Source organism: Carlito syrichta, unplaced genomic scaffold (genome assembly GCF_000164805.1).
Source record: "Carlito syrichta isolate Samal-C Ts95f unplaced genomic scaffold, Tarsius_syrichta-2.0.1 Scaffold301555, whole genome shotgun sequence".
In the NCBI taxonomy this organism is placed as follows: Eukaryota; Metazoa; Chordata; class Mammalia; order Primates; family Tarsiidae; genus Carlito; species Carlito syrichta.
This window is the reverse complement of record NW_007245651.1, coordinates 649867-669571: the sequence shown is the minus strand read 5'-3', so window position 1 is coordinate 669571 and position 19705 is coordinate 649867. Positions and strand designations below refer to the sequence as shown.

The following is a 19705-nucleotide window of genomic DNA, read 5'->3' as shown; positions in this document are numbered from 1 at the left end:
TCCGGCGATCCTTCCGCCTCAGCCTTCTGAGTAGCCGGAATTACAGGCATGCGCTACCACGCCCGGCTGATTTTTTGATTTATTGTAGAGATGAAGTCTCGCCTGCCCAGGCAGGTCTCGAACCCGCGGGCTCAGGCAGTTCACTCACCTCAGCCTCCCAAAGTCACGGGATTACAGGCTGAACCACCGAGCCCCGCTTACCAGAGTTTTTTAAACAAACAAGTGTTGTAGGATTTTCTTCTAAATGAGCTTACTATCAGGTCAGTGTTGACGTATTGGTGCTGTTTAAAATAACCCATTTTCACTAAAAGTGTATGAAATTTACTGCATATTCTTCATCTTGGAGATTTTCATCTACTTTGTCAAAGACTTGTCACATTCCATTGGGAATAGAATGCGAAAGCAATCACAAAAGAAACCTGTTTAACTCCATCTAGCAAATTCAAAAAGGAAAAAGAGAACTTGAGAAAAAGAAATGCTGTTTGTTAGAAAGTGGAGTTGTTTTAACAGATGCCAACTACAGTTTACACTGTGATGGAGTTTTCTGATTTATTAGAATAAATATTAATTAGAGTTCAACTAACGTGAATGTCACTTGATTATTCGTGAGGATTCTAAAATGATATATGAGAAGATCCTGTCATGACTCTTAGAGCTGGTATCCCCTGTGAATGAATCCTTTGAGTTTAGACCTTGAAAATATGTGAAAGCACAAAGTAAATGTCTGTTTGCTTTAAAATTTTCATGTTGGATTTGTCATTATCAAAAGTGACCAGCAATGAAAAACTGGTCAAACAAAATTTAATATGTAAGTAATGAAATTCAAGATGTAGGTTTTTCACTGGGTCTTTTCATGTGCAGATTTCAGTCCTAATTCATTTTAATAAAAAAGGAACTTGGAAAGTATGGTTTGTGTATTGCTTTCTTGAGTGGATCCAGAGATTTCTAATGGTAGATGGTGTAATTTGAGCTTATGTTATTTATTTATTACACTGCTTTCTCATCATTAAAGTGTCCATTGTATGAAAGTAATACAAAATCAATATCAACATCTGCTTCCTTCAAGTAGGCTACTTTCTTTTTTAGATCCTTAGTTTTTCAGATCTGAAGTTGTCAAGGCATCCAAGTCATAATATACACACTGGAATAACCGCCACAGGCAAACCTTACTTTTTCTGATGTACTCCTAAATGTACATGTGCCAAAATCAGTTTTTGTTAAATCACACACAAGAGGCTTACAATTTAAACAAGACTATACAGTATATTTCTTTTGGAGGAAATAATCTCATTTTTTTGAAAACCTGATTTTTATCCCACATTTTAAAAATTCAAATTATTCAAACCAATCGAATTTAATACTTTACTGTTGTCACACTTGCAACTTTGTTATCTGTTATTTTTCAGTATTTCCCTTTGCCAAACACATAAGTGATAGGCTATAAGTTCTCACCACATCAAGTTCTCATCTTTGCTAAAAAATAAGCCTTCTCAACCCCACAGGACACTCAAGCCTAGTGATGAAACGTTTTCTATCTCCCCTCCTCTCATAAAAAATGTCCTTGGAAGAATTCTCATCACACTTCCACCTTCTCATCTCCATTGGTCCTTCAACTCCTGTGATCTGATTTCCATCCCTACCACTCCTGAAGGACACCTGTCAGGGTCACTAATGACTTGACTTTGTTGACCACAGTCCCTTGGCAAAGGTCCTTTGAGGCTCCTAAAGTATCCCTCTCCTGTGTCTTCTTGGGCTCAGTGATCTATTCCTTCCCACACTTATCTTCTCTCCTATTGAATTAAGTTAATGGTCACATTTCTCTCCTAGTCCACCCCTCAATTTCTCCTTTGGTGACTTAATTTACTCATAGCTTCGCCTGTCCCCCACGCCTCTCATGACTTATATCTCTAGTCATGGTAGAGCTTTAGCCACCAAGTGCCCACCTGGATGTGCCTGACTCAGAGGTGGCAATCTTTCTCTAAAGAGGATCAGACAGTAACTATATTTGACTTCGTGGGCCATGTAGTTTGTGTCTCCTGATGAGCATTGTTTATATTCCAAAAAACTTTGCAAAAACATGCCACATGGGCCACTGCCCCCTGCTTTAAATGGCTGCCCTTTCCTGCACACATCCCCTGGTTCTTCCCACTGTGTTTCCTTTCTTGAATTGCCCCACTTTCACTGTATCTACCACTTGAGTCAGGAATTCAGCCAAGTCTGCTTCCTCTCTCCCTTCCACCCTTGGTCACCAAACCTTCCTCTCTATTCACAATGACCCTACCTTCTAACAGTTTTCATAATGTCTTTTGGCTAGTGTGGGATTCCACCCCTCTTTCTTTTTTGCTTCCAGCCTCCTGTGTTTTGGCTGGACATATGCTATTCCATGGGGACTACATTTCCCAGCCTCCCTTGCAGCTAGGTGTGGCCAAGTGACTAGGCTTAGGCCAGTGGCAAGTGAGTGAAGTCTACTAAGACAAAGCTGTGGATTCTAGACTTACTCCCCTGGAAATGGCAGCCGGCAAACAAACCTTAGAAAAGCCATGTGCTAAATCTGAAGAATCGCCTGGCACAAACCTGGAAGGCCAGTTCATGGTAGAGAGGGTCTTTTGTTTCAGCAGCTCAACCTGTACACAGCTTGCTCGGTTACTGTACCAGCTTGCCCACCAACTTCCCTGTGAACAGCCTGGCATCATCACCAGTCCTTTCTCAACACTGCAATTAGGTAAGTCTTTTGCAGTGCAGAACTGATGAGGCCATACTCCACTTAAAGATGGACAAGCAGCCAGGCCCAGTGGTTCAGCCTATAATCCCAGCACTTTAGGAGGTGAGCGGATTGCCTAAGCCCACGGGTTCAAGACCAGCCCAGGCAACTTGGCGAGACCTCATCTCTACAATGAATAAAAAATTAGCCAGGAGTGGTAGCACGCACCTGTAGTTTCAGCTATTGAAAGGCTGAGGCAGAAGGATCGCCAGGGCTCAGCAGGTCGATGCTGGGGTGGTTGTGAGCGTGCCACCGCACTCTGGCCTGGGCAATGGAGTGAGACTTCAACCAAAAAAAAAGATGGACAAACAAATAAGAAAATAATAGAAACTGCTGCTTTTAAAAGGATTAAAGCAAGATGAAGTGATAGAGTAATGGAAGAGCTCCTTCACATTGGACAGAGAAGACTTGCAAAGGTGGCAGAAAGGAACCAGGCATGTTCAGGGGAAAGATTTCCAGGCAACTAGTGCAAAGCCCTCAAGACTTGACTTGTTCTACAAAGCAAAAGGGAGAAAAGTGTGATTAGACGTCTTTTGGTTAGTTCCATTCCAGGGTAAAATCGAACTCACTAGGGAGATGGAAGAGATTGACCATAACCTCAGAGCAGCAGGATGGTAGCAGGTTGCTCCTTGCTCAAGACACCATTGTGGGTGGGAGATGGGGGTCAGAGCTGAGTTCCACCTACCCTCCTCTGACCATGATGTGGAACCTGGCTTGGGGTGCCATTTACTTCAGAGGCTCTGGGAGCTAGCTGAAACACACACAGACCACGCCTCTACCCTAAGAATTGGCACAAAGGGCTATGTGAGTTGGTGCTGGGACTGCAGATTCCCACCCAGGGTCACTTCTCCAGTCTGTCTCTCCTATGGCCTTACCCTTGACATTTCAGTAGTCCATGAGTCTGCACTCCTGAAACACCCCTTTACTGGAGGCATTGTTCTGTTTGCCTTAGGAAGCTGTTCTCTAGACAAGAGCAGTGGCTCACACCTGTAACCCCAGCAGCTCTGGAGGCTGAGGCAGGAGGGTTGCTTGAGCCGAGGAGTTTAAGACCAGCTTGGAAACATCAGAGACTCCATCTCCACATAAATTTTTTTTTAAAAAGAAATTAACCAGGCCAGGTGGTGCCTATCTGTAGTCCCAGTTTCTTGAGAGGCTGAGGTGGGCTATGGCTCGAGCCCAGGAGTTCAGGGGTACAGTGAACTGCACTCCAGTCTGAGTGACAGTGAGACCGCCATCTCTAAAGAAAAAAAGGAAACTTGCTTTCTACCTTCTTAACCTGACACGTTGACTGACTTGCTTGAAGATTTGGGACCACTTCGAAGCTGTTCCCCACTAGGGTAAGTGGCACCTTATTGAAAGGCTGTCACACTGCTGGACACACAGAGACTACAGACACTCAACCTGGCTTTAGTTCCAGTCCCACTGGGTCTTCTTGGGACTCGGGCTATCAAAGGGAGGCTGGCAAGGCACCGATGGCCCCATGCAGGATTGCCAGATACAATTCCTCATATTCCACCTGGCCACCCAATGTCTGCCAACCTAGCCCTAACAGTAAATTGCCACCTCTAGTCCACTCTCTCACAGTGCCCTCTGAGAGAGTCACAGAAAGACAGTTATGACCATACCAAAATATGATTCTTGATGCAGACTCAAATTTTCAATTCCCTGTGTTTTATAACATTTTTATTTGCTTTTTGAAACTCCATACCACTCACACCTGTAATCCCAGCACTTTGGATGGCAGAGGCGAGAGGACTGCCTGAGCCCAGGGATTGGGGACTAGCCTGGGCAATTTGGCAAGATCTTGTCTCTACGATAAATCAAAAAATTAGCCAGGCATGGTGGCGGGTGCCTGTGGTTCCAGCTATTTGGAAGTCTGAGGCAGAAGGGTCACCTGAGACCAGCAGGTTGAGATGGCAGTGGCCATGAGCGTGTCACTGCATTCTAGCCTGGGCGACAGAGTGAGACTCCAACTCGAAAACAAAAACAAAAAAAGTCTATATCAATATTTAAAATCATTTTTTTCTGTGGTACAGTTTAAATTCAGTGTTATTCCAGTTGAACTTTAAATAGAATCCATGGTCTAAAATAGACTTTAAATCCCAGCATGAACTCATATTTTACATGTTATTGACTGTCATTTTGTTGGTGCAATTATCAGGGAAAAGAGCCCCGTGGAGGCCAAACCAGGTGACTCTCAGCTCTAAGGTGGGGTGGAGCTCTCCATGCCCCTTGTGGACATAGCACACACCCTTACACTATTTTTTTTAAACCTCAGAGTCTTTGCATTTTCTAGACCACATCACAAGACAAGGGCTCACAAGACTCTGGCATCCTCTGGATTAGCTAAACCCATGACATCCCCCCAAGATGGGGACCCCCAGGAGCAGGGAAGAGCCTCAAGGCAGCTCCAGGCTCTGAGCTCCAAATCTCACTTTCCAGAGTTTGTATGCCACACCTTGGCCTCTCCTAAATGTTGACAAAGAAGGCTGTCCCCTTTTAAGGACCAATTATAGAGTAAGTTCCTTTGGGTTGGAAAAATGCAAAACCCTCAACCCCAAAGCTGTGTGTACTGCTTTGTGTATGACACAGACAGGGATAGGGCAGAGTGTCCTGCTGCTCTCAGGAAAGCTGTTCCCTTTGCTTGTGGGAGGCCGCCCCTGTGGTGACTCCACTCTTGCCAAGCACTACGTGTCCAGGTTTGCGTCCGTCTGTGGTTTCGTTTTGCTGCACACCCCGCCCGTCCTTGCAAAGAAAGAGTCTTTAGTGCAGCCTCCTTTAAAGGGCGACTTGTACCCCTTGCCTTCTCTCTCGGTGCAGAGTTACAGGCAGGTTGTTCAGAACCTCACCATGAAGTTCATCCTCTGTCTCCTGCTGGTGGCCTTGTCCTGCTTGGGGACTTTGGGGCAGGAACTGAGGCAAAAGCAAGGAAGCGCCAGGCAAGAATTTTATTTCCAGACTCGAGACAGACATTTCTGCACTGTGCACACCAGCAGCTTGGGGCAAGGCTCTGGGGAAGTCCAGCTTCGCGCCGACTGCCACAGTGCAGACCAGGCATATTGGTGTGAGTACCGCGGGCAGCCTACCACATGCCAGGCCTTTGCTGCCGATCCCAAAACTTACTGGAACCAAGCCCTGCAGGAGCTGAGTCGCCTTAGCCACGCATGCCAGGGGGCCCCTGTGCTGAGGCCATCCATCTGCCAGAAGGCCGGGCCCCAGGCACACATGCAGCAGGTAGCTTCCAGCCTGAAGAGCAGCCCGGCGCCTAACCAGCCCTCTGAGACCGCCACGGTTGGAAAGCCATCTTCGAGGCCCGGGGCCCTGCTGAGACCCACAAAAGCAACGCCACGGGAAAAGGGCTCCATGACAACACTGGGAAAAGCCGAACCCGCCACCCAACCCACGGCCAAGGCTACCCAGCCTGGACCCAGGTCCAGAGAGAAGGAGGAAGTGAAGAAGATGATCCAAGAACTCTGTTGGGGGCCCCTCCAGGCCCTGTGCACGTTTCTCCTCAGCTTCTTCTGAGAGTGAAAAGGTGAAAGACACCCCGCAGGTAATGCGCCTGCCTTTACTCACATAGAGAGACTCACTGAGGGGCACTGAGCACTTAAATGACTGCCGTGACCACATCAGACTCCCAGCACGTGTTTGGGGGTGGGTTTGAGGTGCTGTGCTGCAGAGGAAAGTGGATGAGAGAGCCCAAGGACATCAGCGGTGTCCCTCCACCCTGGTGACATGCAAGGGCCACCTAGGGAGAGCACTTAACATGCTGATTCCCAGGCCCCACAACAAACCTTTTAATCGGTGTCTCTAGGGTAGGGGCCCAGGAATGTGCACTTTAAAAAAATCTCTCACAAGTGATTTGACAATGCAGCCAGGGTAGAGAGTCTCTGTGTGACGGGACCAACTCACTCTTACACAGAGGCCCTGGGAATCTGGTTGGAGGCTTTTTCTACTGAACCAAGTTTTTGCTGCAGCTCTTTGTGGCCAGGGTGAGAGATACAAGTGGTTCCCATGGGCACTTGAGTTTTTACCACAACTAGGTGTGTGCTTTATACCTTGCACTCTTCGGTGCTCACAATGAGCCTGAACAGGGAGACACGTCTCTCAGGGCCTGGAAACCTGGGTTCGAGGCCCCAGTTTGCTGCCGAGGGACTGTCTCATGGTGGAGAGCTCACCTCACTCCCTCTCTTTCTCAGTTTCCTCTCCTGTAGCTGAGTTAGGGTGAGGGGCGTTGTGCAGGGAGGAAGCCTTGGGTCATATAATCTTCAAAGTCTTTCCCACAGCTCTCAAAGTCTTTAATCACTTTTTTCACTGAAGCCAGAAAACTAATTAATAGCAGATTTAATCAACTCCAAGTATTGCTTTCAGGAGACCAAACTTTTTCTCTTGTGAAAACAAAGAAAATTTATTACTGATTTCTGTCCAGTAGGTGATTTCAGCACCTTCCTTTAATTTTATACACCAGGAAAATCTTAATGTACATGGAATTCTAGGCTTATTTGTGCACTTTGAGTTTAAAAAGAGAGTTTCTGAGATTTTTCATATTATTTATGCCAGAACAGATTTTCTGGTAAATAACACTTTGATAACTAATGCTGTAAAACAAATCGGCTTTTTTCTGAAAGTGCCAGGGCAGTGGAAAATTCCAGAGTTGGTTTAGTGTCTTTTGGGCTGGAGGTTTCCTGCTTGTTTAATATTCTAGATCTGTCCCAGTGGAGAAAATGAGCCACTGGGACAGAAAATAGATAATTACTGTTGAGGAGAGAGCCTTGTTTTGTTTTTCCTTCAAAGGCAGATTTTAAAATTTGCCTTCGGTGAAATAAAACATGGACATTATTTTTAAAAACCAAAAACAACCTAAAAGTACATACTATGAAGAAAGCCATAATCCCATCAACCAGAGGCAAATAATGTTCACAGTTACAGGAGTAACATTTAGACATCCATTTATACATATTTATGCAGACAGTTGCATAGTTTACAAACAGATACAAACAGACTGCTGAACATTAGAACATTGTCTTGATCCGGTAGGAAGGCTGCATGTGACTCCTGTTGGGGCTTGCTTGGGTTGCCATAGAAAAATACCACAGACTGGGTGGACTAAACAGCAGAAATATACTTTCTTACAGTTCTGGAGGCTGAAGGTTTAATATCCAGGTGTTGGCAGGTTTGGTGTCTTCCAAGGCCTCTTGGCTTATAGATGGCTGCCTTCTTACTGTGGTCACTCTGTGTGTATCTATGTCCTACTCTCCTCTGCTTCTAAGGACACCAGTCATATTGGATTAGGGCCCATCATTTAAACTTAATCACCTCTTTAAAGGCCCTATTGTCAAATATAGACACACTCTGAGGTACTGGAGGTTAGGACTTCAACATAAAGTTTTGGGGAGGGTCATACTTCAGCCCATAACAACTAACAAGTAATTTTTGTAATTTTACATTCCTTCCTTTTTTTTTTTTTTTTAGAACAGACCTCTCCCAGACAGAGAACAATCTCCTTCTGAGTTGTGACGCTTTCAATCAAATGTTCTCATATTGGATGAAGGGAATTTCTTCTAATCAGTTCCAACTGCACACGTTCTTGATCTGCAACGTCACTGAAGATTGGAAAAGAAACCTTTCTTTCTGGCGTTTCCAGAGTTAGTGATACCATAGGGAACAAATGCTGATGGACCCAAGAGGGACTAGTATGCACGTCTATTTTCTATCTTTAGAAGTTTTGCTTTGTTGGTCTGAGCCTTCTATGAAAGTTAAAATATGCAACACGTTCAATAATTTCCATTTGCACCATCTGAACAAGACATGAATTTGTCACAGTTCTTTGCATAGCAACATAGACTGGTAATTAGAGAAAGCCCATCAAATATAACACCTATATGTGTGAAAAATAAAGGGACAACTCCAAAAATATGACTCTCATCTTCGTAATGAACAACAGACCTAGATTGTTACCTAGATGCTATAGATATTATAGATATCAATTTAGTCACTGTATTATCTTCATAGGGCTGCCTTAATGAATTACATAAACTAGGTGACTTGAAACAACAGAAATGTGTTCTCTCACAGTTATGGAAGGTAGGAGTTCAAAATCAAGTTGTTGTTGATATAGTTTGGATGACTGGCCCCTCAAAAATCTCATGTGGAAATCCCCAGTTGGAGGTGGGGCCTAGTGGGAATTGATTGGGTGATAGGGGCAGATCCCTAATGAATGGCTTGGCACCATTCTTGCTGTAATATATGAGTTCACACAAGAGTGGTTGTTTAGAAGAGCCTACCACCTCCTCTCTCTCTTGCTCTCACTCTTGCCATGTGACATGCCAGCTCCCCATGCCTTCTGCCACAAGAAAATCTTCCTGAGGCCTCACCAAAAGCTAAGCAAATGCCAGCACTGTGCAGAACTGTGAGCTTAAAACCTTTTTTCTTTATAAATTACCCACCCCCAAGTATTTCATTACTACAACACAAAAGTGACTGATATAGTCATCAAGGTTAGTTCTTCCTGGAGGGTCTCAGGGAAAATTGGCTCACCGCCTCTCTCCCAGTTTCTTAAAGTTGTTGGCAATCCTCGATGCTCCTTGTCTTGTAGGCATATCACTCCCATCCTTGTCTCTGTCTTCACATGGAGTTTTCCTTTGTGTATGTCCTTTGTGTGTTCAAAATTTCCTTTTATAAGATACCGGTCACTGGATTAGGGCCCATCCTAATCAAGAATGACCTCGTCTTAATTCCACTACACCTGCAAACACCCTATTTCCAATAAAGTCGTATTCACAGGTTTTGGATGGGCGTGAATTTTGGGGGGACACTTTTCAGCCCAGCACAGTCACCTCAAAGCCATAGCAAACAGCCAAAAAGAGAAGTGGACCTGGAGGAGAGTGGCACTGTACACTCACAATTAAATCAACAAAGCTGGAAAGGATAAAAAGGATCTTAGGCATAGGCACAAAGTGACTCATTCCTTTTCCAATTTTGTTTTGGTGTTACCTAAGAGCACATTAATAATCCACTATTTGTGTACTTAAAATATCTTCCCATCTAACCCAGTGATGTACAATCCCAACTACATAATAGAGTCACCTGGGGGAACTTTTACAAAGTACTAATGCCTGGGTCCCACCCCCAGGGATTATGGTGCAACTGGTCAGGGCTGGGGTGTGAGCATGTATAATTTTAAATTTCCCCTAGTGATTCTAATCTGCAGCCAAAGTTGAGAAACATGGCTCTAGTGAATTAAACCAATATTTCTGGGGTGTGTGTTCCATGTAATTTCCTGGTAATTTTATGCAACCTGGGTCGAAAACTAATAATTGGACTTAATAAATATCAATTCATCATATGCTAAGTCCCAAGCACTGTGTAAGACACTGGATGGGGAGAGATAAGCTAACTGACTAGGTCCCCCTCCTAAGGGCTCAGAGAAGTGGTGGAAATCGAGGTGACATATTGATGAGTGTGTGAGATGACGCAGTAGGGTGTGAGGAGTTTTGCTGGAGTTGAATTTCTAAAATACACACACACACACACACACACACACACACACACACACACACACACACACACATTAAGTATCTACTATAATGCATGTAACAAGCTTGTTTCTCATAAAGGAAACAAGCTTGTGCCTTTCACTTGTCCTCTCATATAATCCTCACCACATTCCTGTAAGGTAAGTAGTCTTATTCCCTATTATAATCTAAGGAACTTGAAAGCCTGGAGAGGTGAATTCTCTACTGCTTTCAAGATTTAGGAAAGTAGAGAAATCCAGGTCCACCTGACTCTTTTGATACATTAGTATCACGGGATAGGCTGGAATTGGTCACGGACTGTTTTCCCACCCACATTTCAAACTAAGACCACCATGGAGCCAGCCAGTGTATTTTAATGATGAAATACAATTTAAGCCCATGTTACCCAAGTGTGGCAGGTGAACCAGCAGCATCTGAATCTGCTGGGGAGCTTTAGAAATGCTCATGCTCAGACTCTACTACAGACATACTGAACGAAAGTCTCTTAGCAGGGCAGAGATGGTAGTGGGGGCAAGGTCCAGGAATGTGTATTTTAGTCACCTTTCCAGGTGTCCTATGTGCAATAACATTGGCCAAGTGATATTTCAACCATCCTAAAAGGAAAGGCCCTGATCCATTTAGAAAGAGGTTTTGTGTAAGAAATGTGGCTAAGCCACATTGCAACCTACATATTATTGGACAAAATAGTCTGTGCCTATGTAGCTGCTACACAAGGAAAAGGGACAAGGTGGAGTGAGTCCACAGGATGGGGAGAGGTGTTTAACGGCCTGTTTGGGGAAGAGGCATTTTATGCCTGATCACCAGGCCCCAAACCCACTTTCAGTTTGAAATGCCCCCGTGGCTCAGCCTGTAATTCCGCGCCTTTGGGAGGCTGAGGTGAGTGGATTGCCTGAGCCTGTGGGTTCGAGACCCGCCTGGGCAGCGAGACCTCATCTCTACAATAACTTAAAAAATCAGCCAGGTGTGGTAGCACATGCCTGTAACTCTGGCTACTCGAAAGGCTGAGGCGGAAGGATCGCTGGAGCCCAGCAGGCGATGCTGAGGTGGCCGGAAGCAGCCACTGCACTCCAGTCTGGGCGACCGAGTGAGACTCCAACTCAAAAAAAAAAAAAGAAATGCCCATCCCCATTCCCATCATCCCTACATAGGGGCTCCTGTACCGCTTTGCCTTTCCTGAGTACTTCCATCATCCCTGTAGGTCAGAGTCAGTGACTTCCACCATATAGCTATCCTTCTCTAAGTATTTATTTCATTCTTCTTCCCCTGGAAAACATCTCAAACAATGCACATAAGGCCCATGTCTTAAGTTCTTTTGATTGCCCACAGTCCTTTAGAGACAGTATGAACCAATGCTGGCTTCAAAGACCTCTGTTCAAATGTGGTTCTTCCTTAAGCAAATAATGAAAGCCTCCTTTCCCTCTCTGAAAAAAATAGAGATGTTATTGCACTCACCTAATTTGGTAGATGGGATGATAAGATGATGGCATAGAGACAGGCTCAATAATTGGGAGCCAATAACACTTGGCCACAGGCTTCCGATAATAGCACATCAAGTTGTTTCATGAGGCAATGAACTCAATGAGATCCAGCAGAAAGAGGATACCCAAAACAAGCCCACAATACAGAAAGTGAAAGCTGACCTGGCTTTCCAACTGAGCTTCTGGAAATGAAGAATCCTCTCCTGGAGAGAATTACAAAACATAATAGCAAACCTTAACAGCAGAATTGACCAGACAGAGAAAAGAATCTCAGCACTTAAAACTAAATTATTGAATTAACCCAGTCTGGCAACAATAATGAGAAAAGAATTAGGAAAAATGAGCAAAGTCTGAGAGAGGTCTGGGATTATGCAAAGAGAACAAATCTACAACTGACTGGCATTCCTGAGAAAGAAGGTAAAACTGAGAACACCCTAGAATAAGTCTTTCAAGATGTCATCCAAGAAAACTTCACCTATATTGCTAGAGAGGTAGCACTATTCACAATAGCCAAAACAGGGAACCAGTCTAGATCCCCATCAAAGGTGGACTGGTTAAAGAAGATGTGGTACATATGCACAATGGAATACCACACAGCAACAAAGAACAAAATCATGTCCTTTGTAGAAACATGGATGCAGCTGGAGACCATCATTCTAAATGAATTATAATAGAAACAAAAATTAGATGCTGCATGTTCTTAATCATAAGTGAGCACTAAACACTGGACACGTGGACACAAAGATGGGAAAAACAGACACTGGAAGCTGCCAAAGGAGGGAGGGATGGGGAATAAGGATTACAAAATCACCCATTGGGATAGCTAGTAGGGCTATTAGGGCAGGAAAAAAGGGTCATCAGAAGCCCAAACCTCACCATAATGCAATATACTTAGGCAAGAAATCCTCACATGTACCTCATGATTCTGAAATTAAAAAGTCACCATTTTAACTATTAAAAAAAGACTAAGACACTACATATGTGGGGAAATTAAAACATCCTGTACCTTTTCAGGGAAAGGTGTAGGTTTTTAAAAGGCCTGACAAGTTCTTAAGTTTATACCTGAGACTGATTCTTTAGTATGGAGACAACCTCAAAAATAAAAACAAAACAAAAGCAAAGACAAAAACAGCAAATTCTGCTGAGGTATGCATCTCATTCTCAGAGTTACCACATTACTAAATTCAAGTGTTTCACTTTCAACACAAAAATTATAAGGTATATGAAGAAAAAGGTATGTGTAGCCAACTGAAGGAAAAAAATACAACCTTGAGAAAGAATAGATGGTAGACATACTAGGCAAAGACATTTAAACTACCATTCTTAAATATTCAGAAATAACTAATGAAAGGTTTGGAGGAAGTCAAGAAAACAGTGGATAAACAAAATAAAAATAGTAATCAAGAGATAGAAAAGCTACAAGAAAATGGAAAAAATGTTCTGGAGTTATAAAGTACAATAACTGAAATGAAAAACTTACTAGAGGGCTTCAAAGGCAGATTTGAGCAGGCAGAAGACAGAATTTGCAAACTTGAAGAAAGGACCATTGAAATTTGAGTTTGAGGAACAGAAATAAAAAAGAATGAAGAAAAGTGAACAGAGCTTAGAAGACCTGGTTCACCATCAAGTGAACCAGCATATCTGTTGTAGGAATCTCAGGAGAAGAGAGATTATTTGATAAAATAATGGCTGACAGCTTTGAAATTTGATGAAAGACATGAATATTTTCATCCATTATCAAAGAAACCTATATGGAAACAAATATTAATCAAACTGTCAAATGACAAAGAGATAATAATAATTATTTTTTGATTGGAACAAAAAGTTTACTTAGAAAGTAAATCAGAAAAAGAGTTCTACTTCCCCAAGAGAGGAGAAGGGGGAGAGGGTTGGGAAGATGGCGACCAAGCCGGTAAGACTATGCAAGTCCCCATGTGAGTGAGTGAGTGTATGGAAAATTTTCATATGTGCTGGTGATCAAGTGGGTATGTAAGTGGCTGATTGAGTGAGAGCTAGGGAGTTAACGACCAGGGCTTTCCTGGCACAGCAGCTGGTGCCACAGCTTCTGGGCTTGGACCCTAGTGAACCCCAGGACGCAGAGGCTGAGTGTCATTTTCTTTTTCTTTCTTTTTTTTTAATCAACAAATCCTTCCTGGGAAGAAAATGCTGGGAGAGACTGTCTAAGTGGGGGCTCGTGAGCAAGTGGCCAGGTCCCTGGTGCAATAGCTGGTGCTACAGCTTCTCTACTTTGTCCCTGGGGTCTTCCTATATCACAGAAGCTGAGTACCATTATTTTTTTTTAAATGGACAAAAGTTTTTCTGTGAAAAAGCAGTGGGGAGAAACGATTGCCCTAGGCTCTCCTTCACCATTGCAGCAGGAGAGAGACTGCCAGCTCCTGGCTTTGTCTCACCACTTCAGCACCTGGCAGGGCACTGGCAGCAGGGGCTGTGGAGGGAATCCAGAGGCAGGTTCCCACAGAAGAGGACAAGAGAGGCACCCCACCACCATCTTGAAGGTGGGGCAGGAAAGTGCTTCGACTTGCTCACCACATAGCAACAGACCCAATCTCTGTGATTGGTGGATCGACTATTCAGGGATTGATCATGACCCAGAGGGAATATCTTGAAAGCACAAACTTTGGAGGGACCTGATGAGTGCTGAGCTCCAGGTGCCCCCACAACCTACCCTAATCCAGCCACAGGACAAAGGGTATGGCCAGAAAAGGATGAGGAAGGACACCAAAGAGATCTGTGGTTAGTCCAGGGCTGACCCAAACTCACTCCTCCCCAGCAAGCCTCTGAATGTCAGACCCACACAGCTGGGCCATGACTGAGAGGGACAAACCCAGGTGGAGCCAGGACATCAGTTGCAATAGAACTCCATTACAGGATAGGCCTGGCTGGGGCAACCCCCGCCCCCCGCCTTCCATGAGTATATACCTGGGGAAGAGACAATCCTGTACCTCCCCACCGAGGAGATCTCCCTGACCATATGAGAGTGGGAGGGGAGAACTGAAGCCCCACCCACCTCCACTACCCCTCCTCCTTCCCTGCTTTGGACCCTGAGAAAAGAGTGAAAGAGGTGCTCTGCAGGAAAGACCTGATTAGAGGAAAATTGCAGAGTCTGACACAAGAAGGCAGAGGTTTTTTTCTAAATTTTCAATTTTTTTAATTTAAAAATTTTTTTGACTGTTAGCTCATCTATTTTCAAAATATTTTTCTTTTGTGTATAAATGTGTATGTGAGGGTTTGATCTGCATCCCCCACCCAATTTTTTCTTTTCTTTGTTTCTTTCTTCTTTTATTTGTTGCTTTCTTTTATGTGTGTATATGAATGACTGAGTGTTCATCTTTAAATTTTGTAGTTGCTGTCAGTTTCTTTTTGCTCTTTTGTTTTTCTGGGTTTTTTATTTTCATTTTTTATACCTTAAGGTGCGTGTCAATATATGTGTGAGGGTTCAACCTGAATTCCTTTTTTTCTTTTTCTTTTTCCTTCCAACTTTCTGTTTTTCTTCTCTATTCACTTTGTGCTAGGCATGTGTGTGTATGTTTCTTGGTTTTTTGTTGTTGTTGCTGTTTATTTTGTTTCACTTTGTTGTTATTACAGTTTGTTTTGGTGTGTGTGTGTATGTCTATGTGTGTGTGTGTGTTCAATTGTTTTTTGTACTGGTTTCTGCTTTGCATTATCATATAGATTGGTGGTGGGGAGTGGATCTCAGGGAGCACTTACCATAATAAGTGAACATTGCAAAAGGCAAGAAGTTTCTGAATCCTAGGACCCCATTTCTACTTTATTCAAATTTCAAAAACTTCATGAAAAAACAAAGCTCCCCATCCACCATCCTATTTCAAAATAGAACAAATCCAGAGCCTGGATCAGAAAGAATAGCGCACTGAGAAATTATCAGAAGGAAAAGCCTCTCCCACTGATACTGAATAACAGAACTAAAGAGATTGGTCACAAATGAGGAAAAACCAAAGGAAGACCTGAGGCAATTTTAAGTGCACCCTAGACAAAACTCCTGGAAAATCAGGCCTTGGTGCCCAAGCAAAGGAAGTCACCTATGATTGGCCCCCAGAAGATGACAAGAATTAGGAAATGGATGGAAAGAATGAATAAGACTCAAGAAAGACAAGATGCAACACTGAAATAACTTGTAACAGAAATTTTGGCAATAAAAATTTTATCCAGGAAATAAATAGCAAGATGACAAGTATGGAAAGCAGAATTAATCTAGTCAAAGAAAGAATCTCAGAACTTGAAGACCAGAACATGGAATTAACCCGATCTATAAAAACATAGAAAGAAGATTCAGAAAGAAAGAACAAAGCCTACAAGAGATGTGCAATTATATAAAGAGGCCAAAACTATGCCTGATTGGTATCCCAGAAGAAGAAAGGGAAACAGAGAACAACTTGGAGCAAGTATTCCAGGAGTGATCCAAGAAAACTTCCGCCATCTCACCAGAGGTGTGACCAGCCAAGCACAAGAGATACAGACAACCCCCACAAGACATTAAATGACAAGACCAACCCCTAGACACATAGTAATTAGCCTACACAAAGTAGGCACAAAAGAAAAAATTCTAAAGGCAGCAAGAGAGAAAGGTCAGACTACCTACTGGGGAACACCAGTCAGAATAGCAGCAGACATATCAGCAGAAACACTACAAGCAAGAAGGGACTGGAGCCCTATATTCAAAGTCCTCAAATATAAACAATTTCAACCAAGAATTTTATATCCAGCCATGCTCAGCTTCATCAGTAATGGAGAATTAAAATTCTTCACAGATATCCAATCCTTATGAGATTATGCATCTTCCAGACCAGCTCCACAGGAGACATTTAAAAAGGTATTAAGCACAGAAGAAAGAAAAAAAAATGACCAAACACTTCTCAAAAGAAAAGCAGAGCACAGAATCAACAATGAATGCAGCGCAACAGGAAACTTGAAAACACACACATACATTAACCCCAAAGCCAAAAGAAAATAAGCAAACAAAAAACTTTATAAGAACTTCATGACAGTGATAAACAATCACATTTCAATAATCAGACTGAATGTTAACGGACTAAATGCACCACTGAAAAGACACAGAATGGAAAATTGGATAAGAAACCATGACCCAATTATTTGCTGCATCCAGGAGACTCATCTCACTCCAAGCGATAAGCACAGACTCAAAGTTATAGGATGGAAAAATCAGACCTTAGTGCCCAAACAGTGAAAGTCGCCAATGACTGGCCCCAGAATACGACAGGCAAATGGATCAATATCAGACAAAACATCCTTTAAGCTATCAAAAATTTAAAAAGATGCAAAAGGACACTACATAATGATAAAAGGTTCAATCCATCAACAGGAAAAATCCATCCTAAATATGTATGTACCCAACACAGGAGCACCAGCATTTATAAAGCAACTACTAAGTAAACTAAGAAAAGATATTGACTCTAACACTATTATAACAGGAGACTTGAATACCCCACTATCAGCCCTAGAAAGATCGTCAAGGCAAAAAATCAACAAGGAGATCCAGAAACTAAACTTGACACTCAACCAAATGGAGTTAATAGATACCTACAGTTTATTCCACCCAACAACCACAGAATATACATTCTACTCATCACCATATGGAATGTACTCCAAGAACGATAATATCCTTGGCCATAAATCAAGCATAAACAAATTCCATAAAGTTGAAATCTTGTCATGCACATTCTCAGACCACAGTGGAATAAAAATAAATATCAACACCGACAACATTTCTCCAAAGCCCGCAAAGACATAGACACTAAACAGCATGATGATGAGCAACTCCTGGGTCAACACTGAAGTCAAAGCAGAAATTAAAAGATTCATGGAAACAAATGAAAAGAAGAGACCTCTTACCAAAACCTCTGGAATGCCATGAAATTAGTTCTAAGAGGGGAATTTTTATCTCTATGAGCACACATCAAGAAAATGGAAAGGTCATAAGTGGAGAGCATAACAAATCACCTAAGGGAGCTGGAAATAGAAGACCACCAAAATCCCAACTTTAGAATAAGAATCCAAATCACCAAAATAACAGCCCAAATGTGGGGCATAGAAGACAAAAATATCATAGAAAACATTGACAACAACAGAAAAGGTTGGTTCAAAAAAATTGATGGACCCATAGCCAGATTGACCAAGAAAAAGAGAAAAGCCCAAATACTACAATCAGAAATACAAAAGATCAAATCACAACTGACCCTGAAGAAATGCAAAAGATTCTCAGAGATTACTATGGACACCTATATGGAAACAACTTGAAAAGCTTAAAGAAATAGAAGATTTTCTGACATCACACGACCTCCCAGGTTGAAACAAGAAGACACTGAGACACTAAATAGACCAATAACAACCCAGGAAATTGACTCTGTCATACGAAAACTACCTACAAAAAAAAAAGCCCTGTACTGGATGGTCTTCCAGCAAAATTCTACAAAATGTACCAAGAGGAACTGATATCAATCCTACAGAAAGTATTCCAGGCAATTGAGAAAGATGAAATTCTCCCCAAATCATCTTACGAAGTTAACATCACACTGGTACCCAAACCATGTAAAGATCCAACAAAAAAAGAGAACTACAGGCCAATATCCCTAATGAACATAGATGAATAAAATCCTCAACAAGATTCTAGCAAATTGGATCCAAAAACACATCTCAAAATCATTCACCATGAGCAAGTAGGCTTCATTCCCAGAATGCAGGGCTGGTACAACATTTGCAAGACCATAAATGTCATTAATTACATCAACAGATGTAAAAACAAGAACCATACGACTATATCATTAGATGCAGAAAAACCTTTGATAAAATCCAGCATCCCTTATTGATCAAAACCCACAAACACCTAGTATAGCAGGAGCATACCTCAAAATTGTAAGTGCCATCTATGATAAACCCACAGCTAGCATATTACTAAATGGACAGAAACTGGAAACTTTTTCCCTGAAAACTGCAGCAAGACAAGGCTGCCCACTTTCACCCCTCTTGTTCAACATTGTGTTGGAAGTCCTAGCTCGGGCAATTAGACAAGAGAAGGAAATCAGGGATATCCAAATAGGGAAAGAGGAAATCAATTTATCCTTTTGCTGATGATATGATTCCATACCTTGAAAATCCAAGAGAATCTGTCAAAAACCTGCTTGCACTGATAAAGGACTTTGGCAAAGACGAAAAGTACAAAATAAATGTGCAAAAGACAGTTGCATTCCTATACATCAACAACAAGAAGGCAGAGACCCAAATTAAAAGCACAATTCCGTTCACAATAGCCACACACACAAAAAGAAATACCTTGGCATCTTCCTAACCAGAGAAGTGAAAGACATTTACAATGAGAACTACAAAACACAGCTCAAAGAAATCCAAGAAGACACAAACAAATGGAAAAATGTTCCATGCCCATGGATAGGAAGAATCAACATTTTTGAAATGTCCATTCTTCCAAAGGCATTCTACAGCTTCAATGTAATACCCCTTAAGTTACCAGAATCATTCTTCTCAGACCTGAAATTGGCAAAACAGAAATTCATATGGAAACATAAACAACTACGAATAGCCAAAACAATCCTTAGTAAAACAAAGCAGGAGGTATCACACTTTCAAACTTCAAACTTTACTATAAGGCTACAGTAATGAAAACAATGTGGTATTGGTACAAGAACAGGCACATAGACAAATGGAATAGGATAGAGATTCTGGAAGAAAAGCCTCAATTTTTCAACCAACTCATCTTTGATAATGTCTCCAACAACAACCACTGGGGAGAGGAGAACCTATTCAGTAAATGGTGCTAGGAAAACTGGCTGATAACATCCAGAAGACCCCTACCTATTACCATACACAAAAATTAACTCTAAATGGATCAAAGACCTAGACGTAAAACCTCAAACTAT

At 42.4% G+C, this 19705-nt stretch overlaps 1 protein-coding gene across 1 annotated transcript; it reads left to right on the top strand.

The window, feature by feature from the left end:
* The first annotated feature begins 5611 nt into the window (after positions 1 to 5611).
* On the top strand, positions 5612 to 6286 carry FGFBP2 (fibroblast growth factor binding protein 2). Its single transcript, XM_008054858.1, has one exon. It carries the CDS (start codon positions 5612 to 5614, stop codon positions 6284 to 6286), a length of 675 nt encoding a protein of 224 aa, XP_008053049.1.
* Positions 6287 to 19705: the final 13419 nt, after the last annotated feature.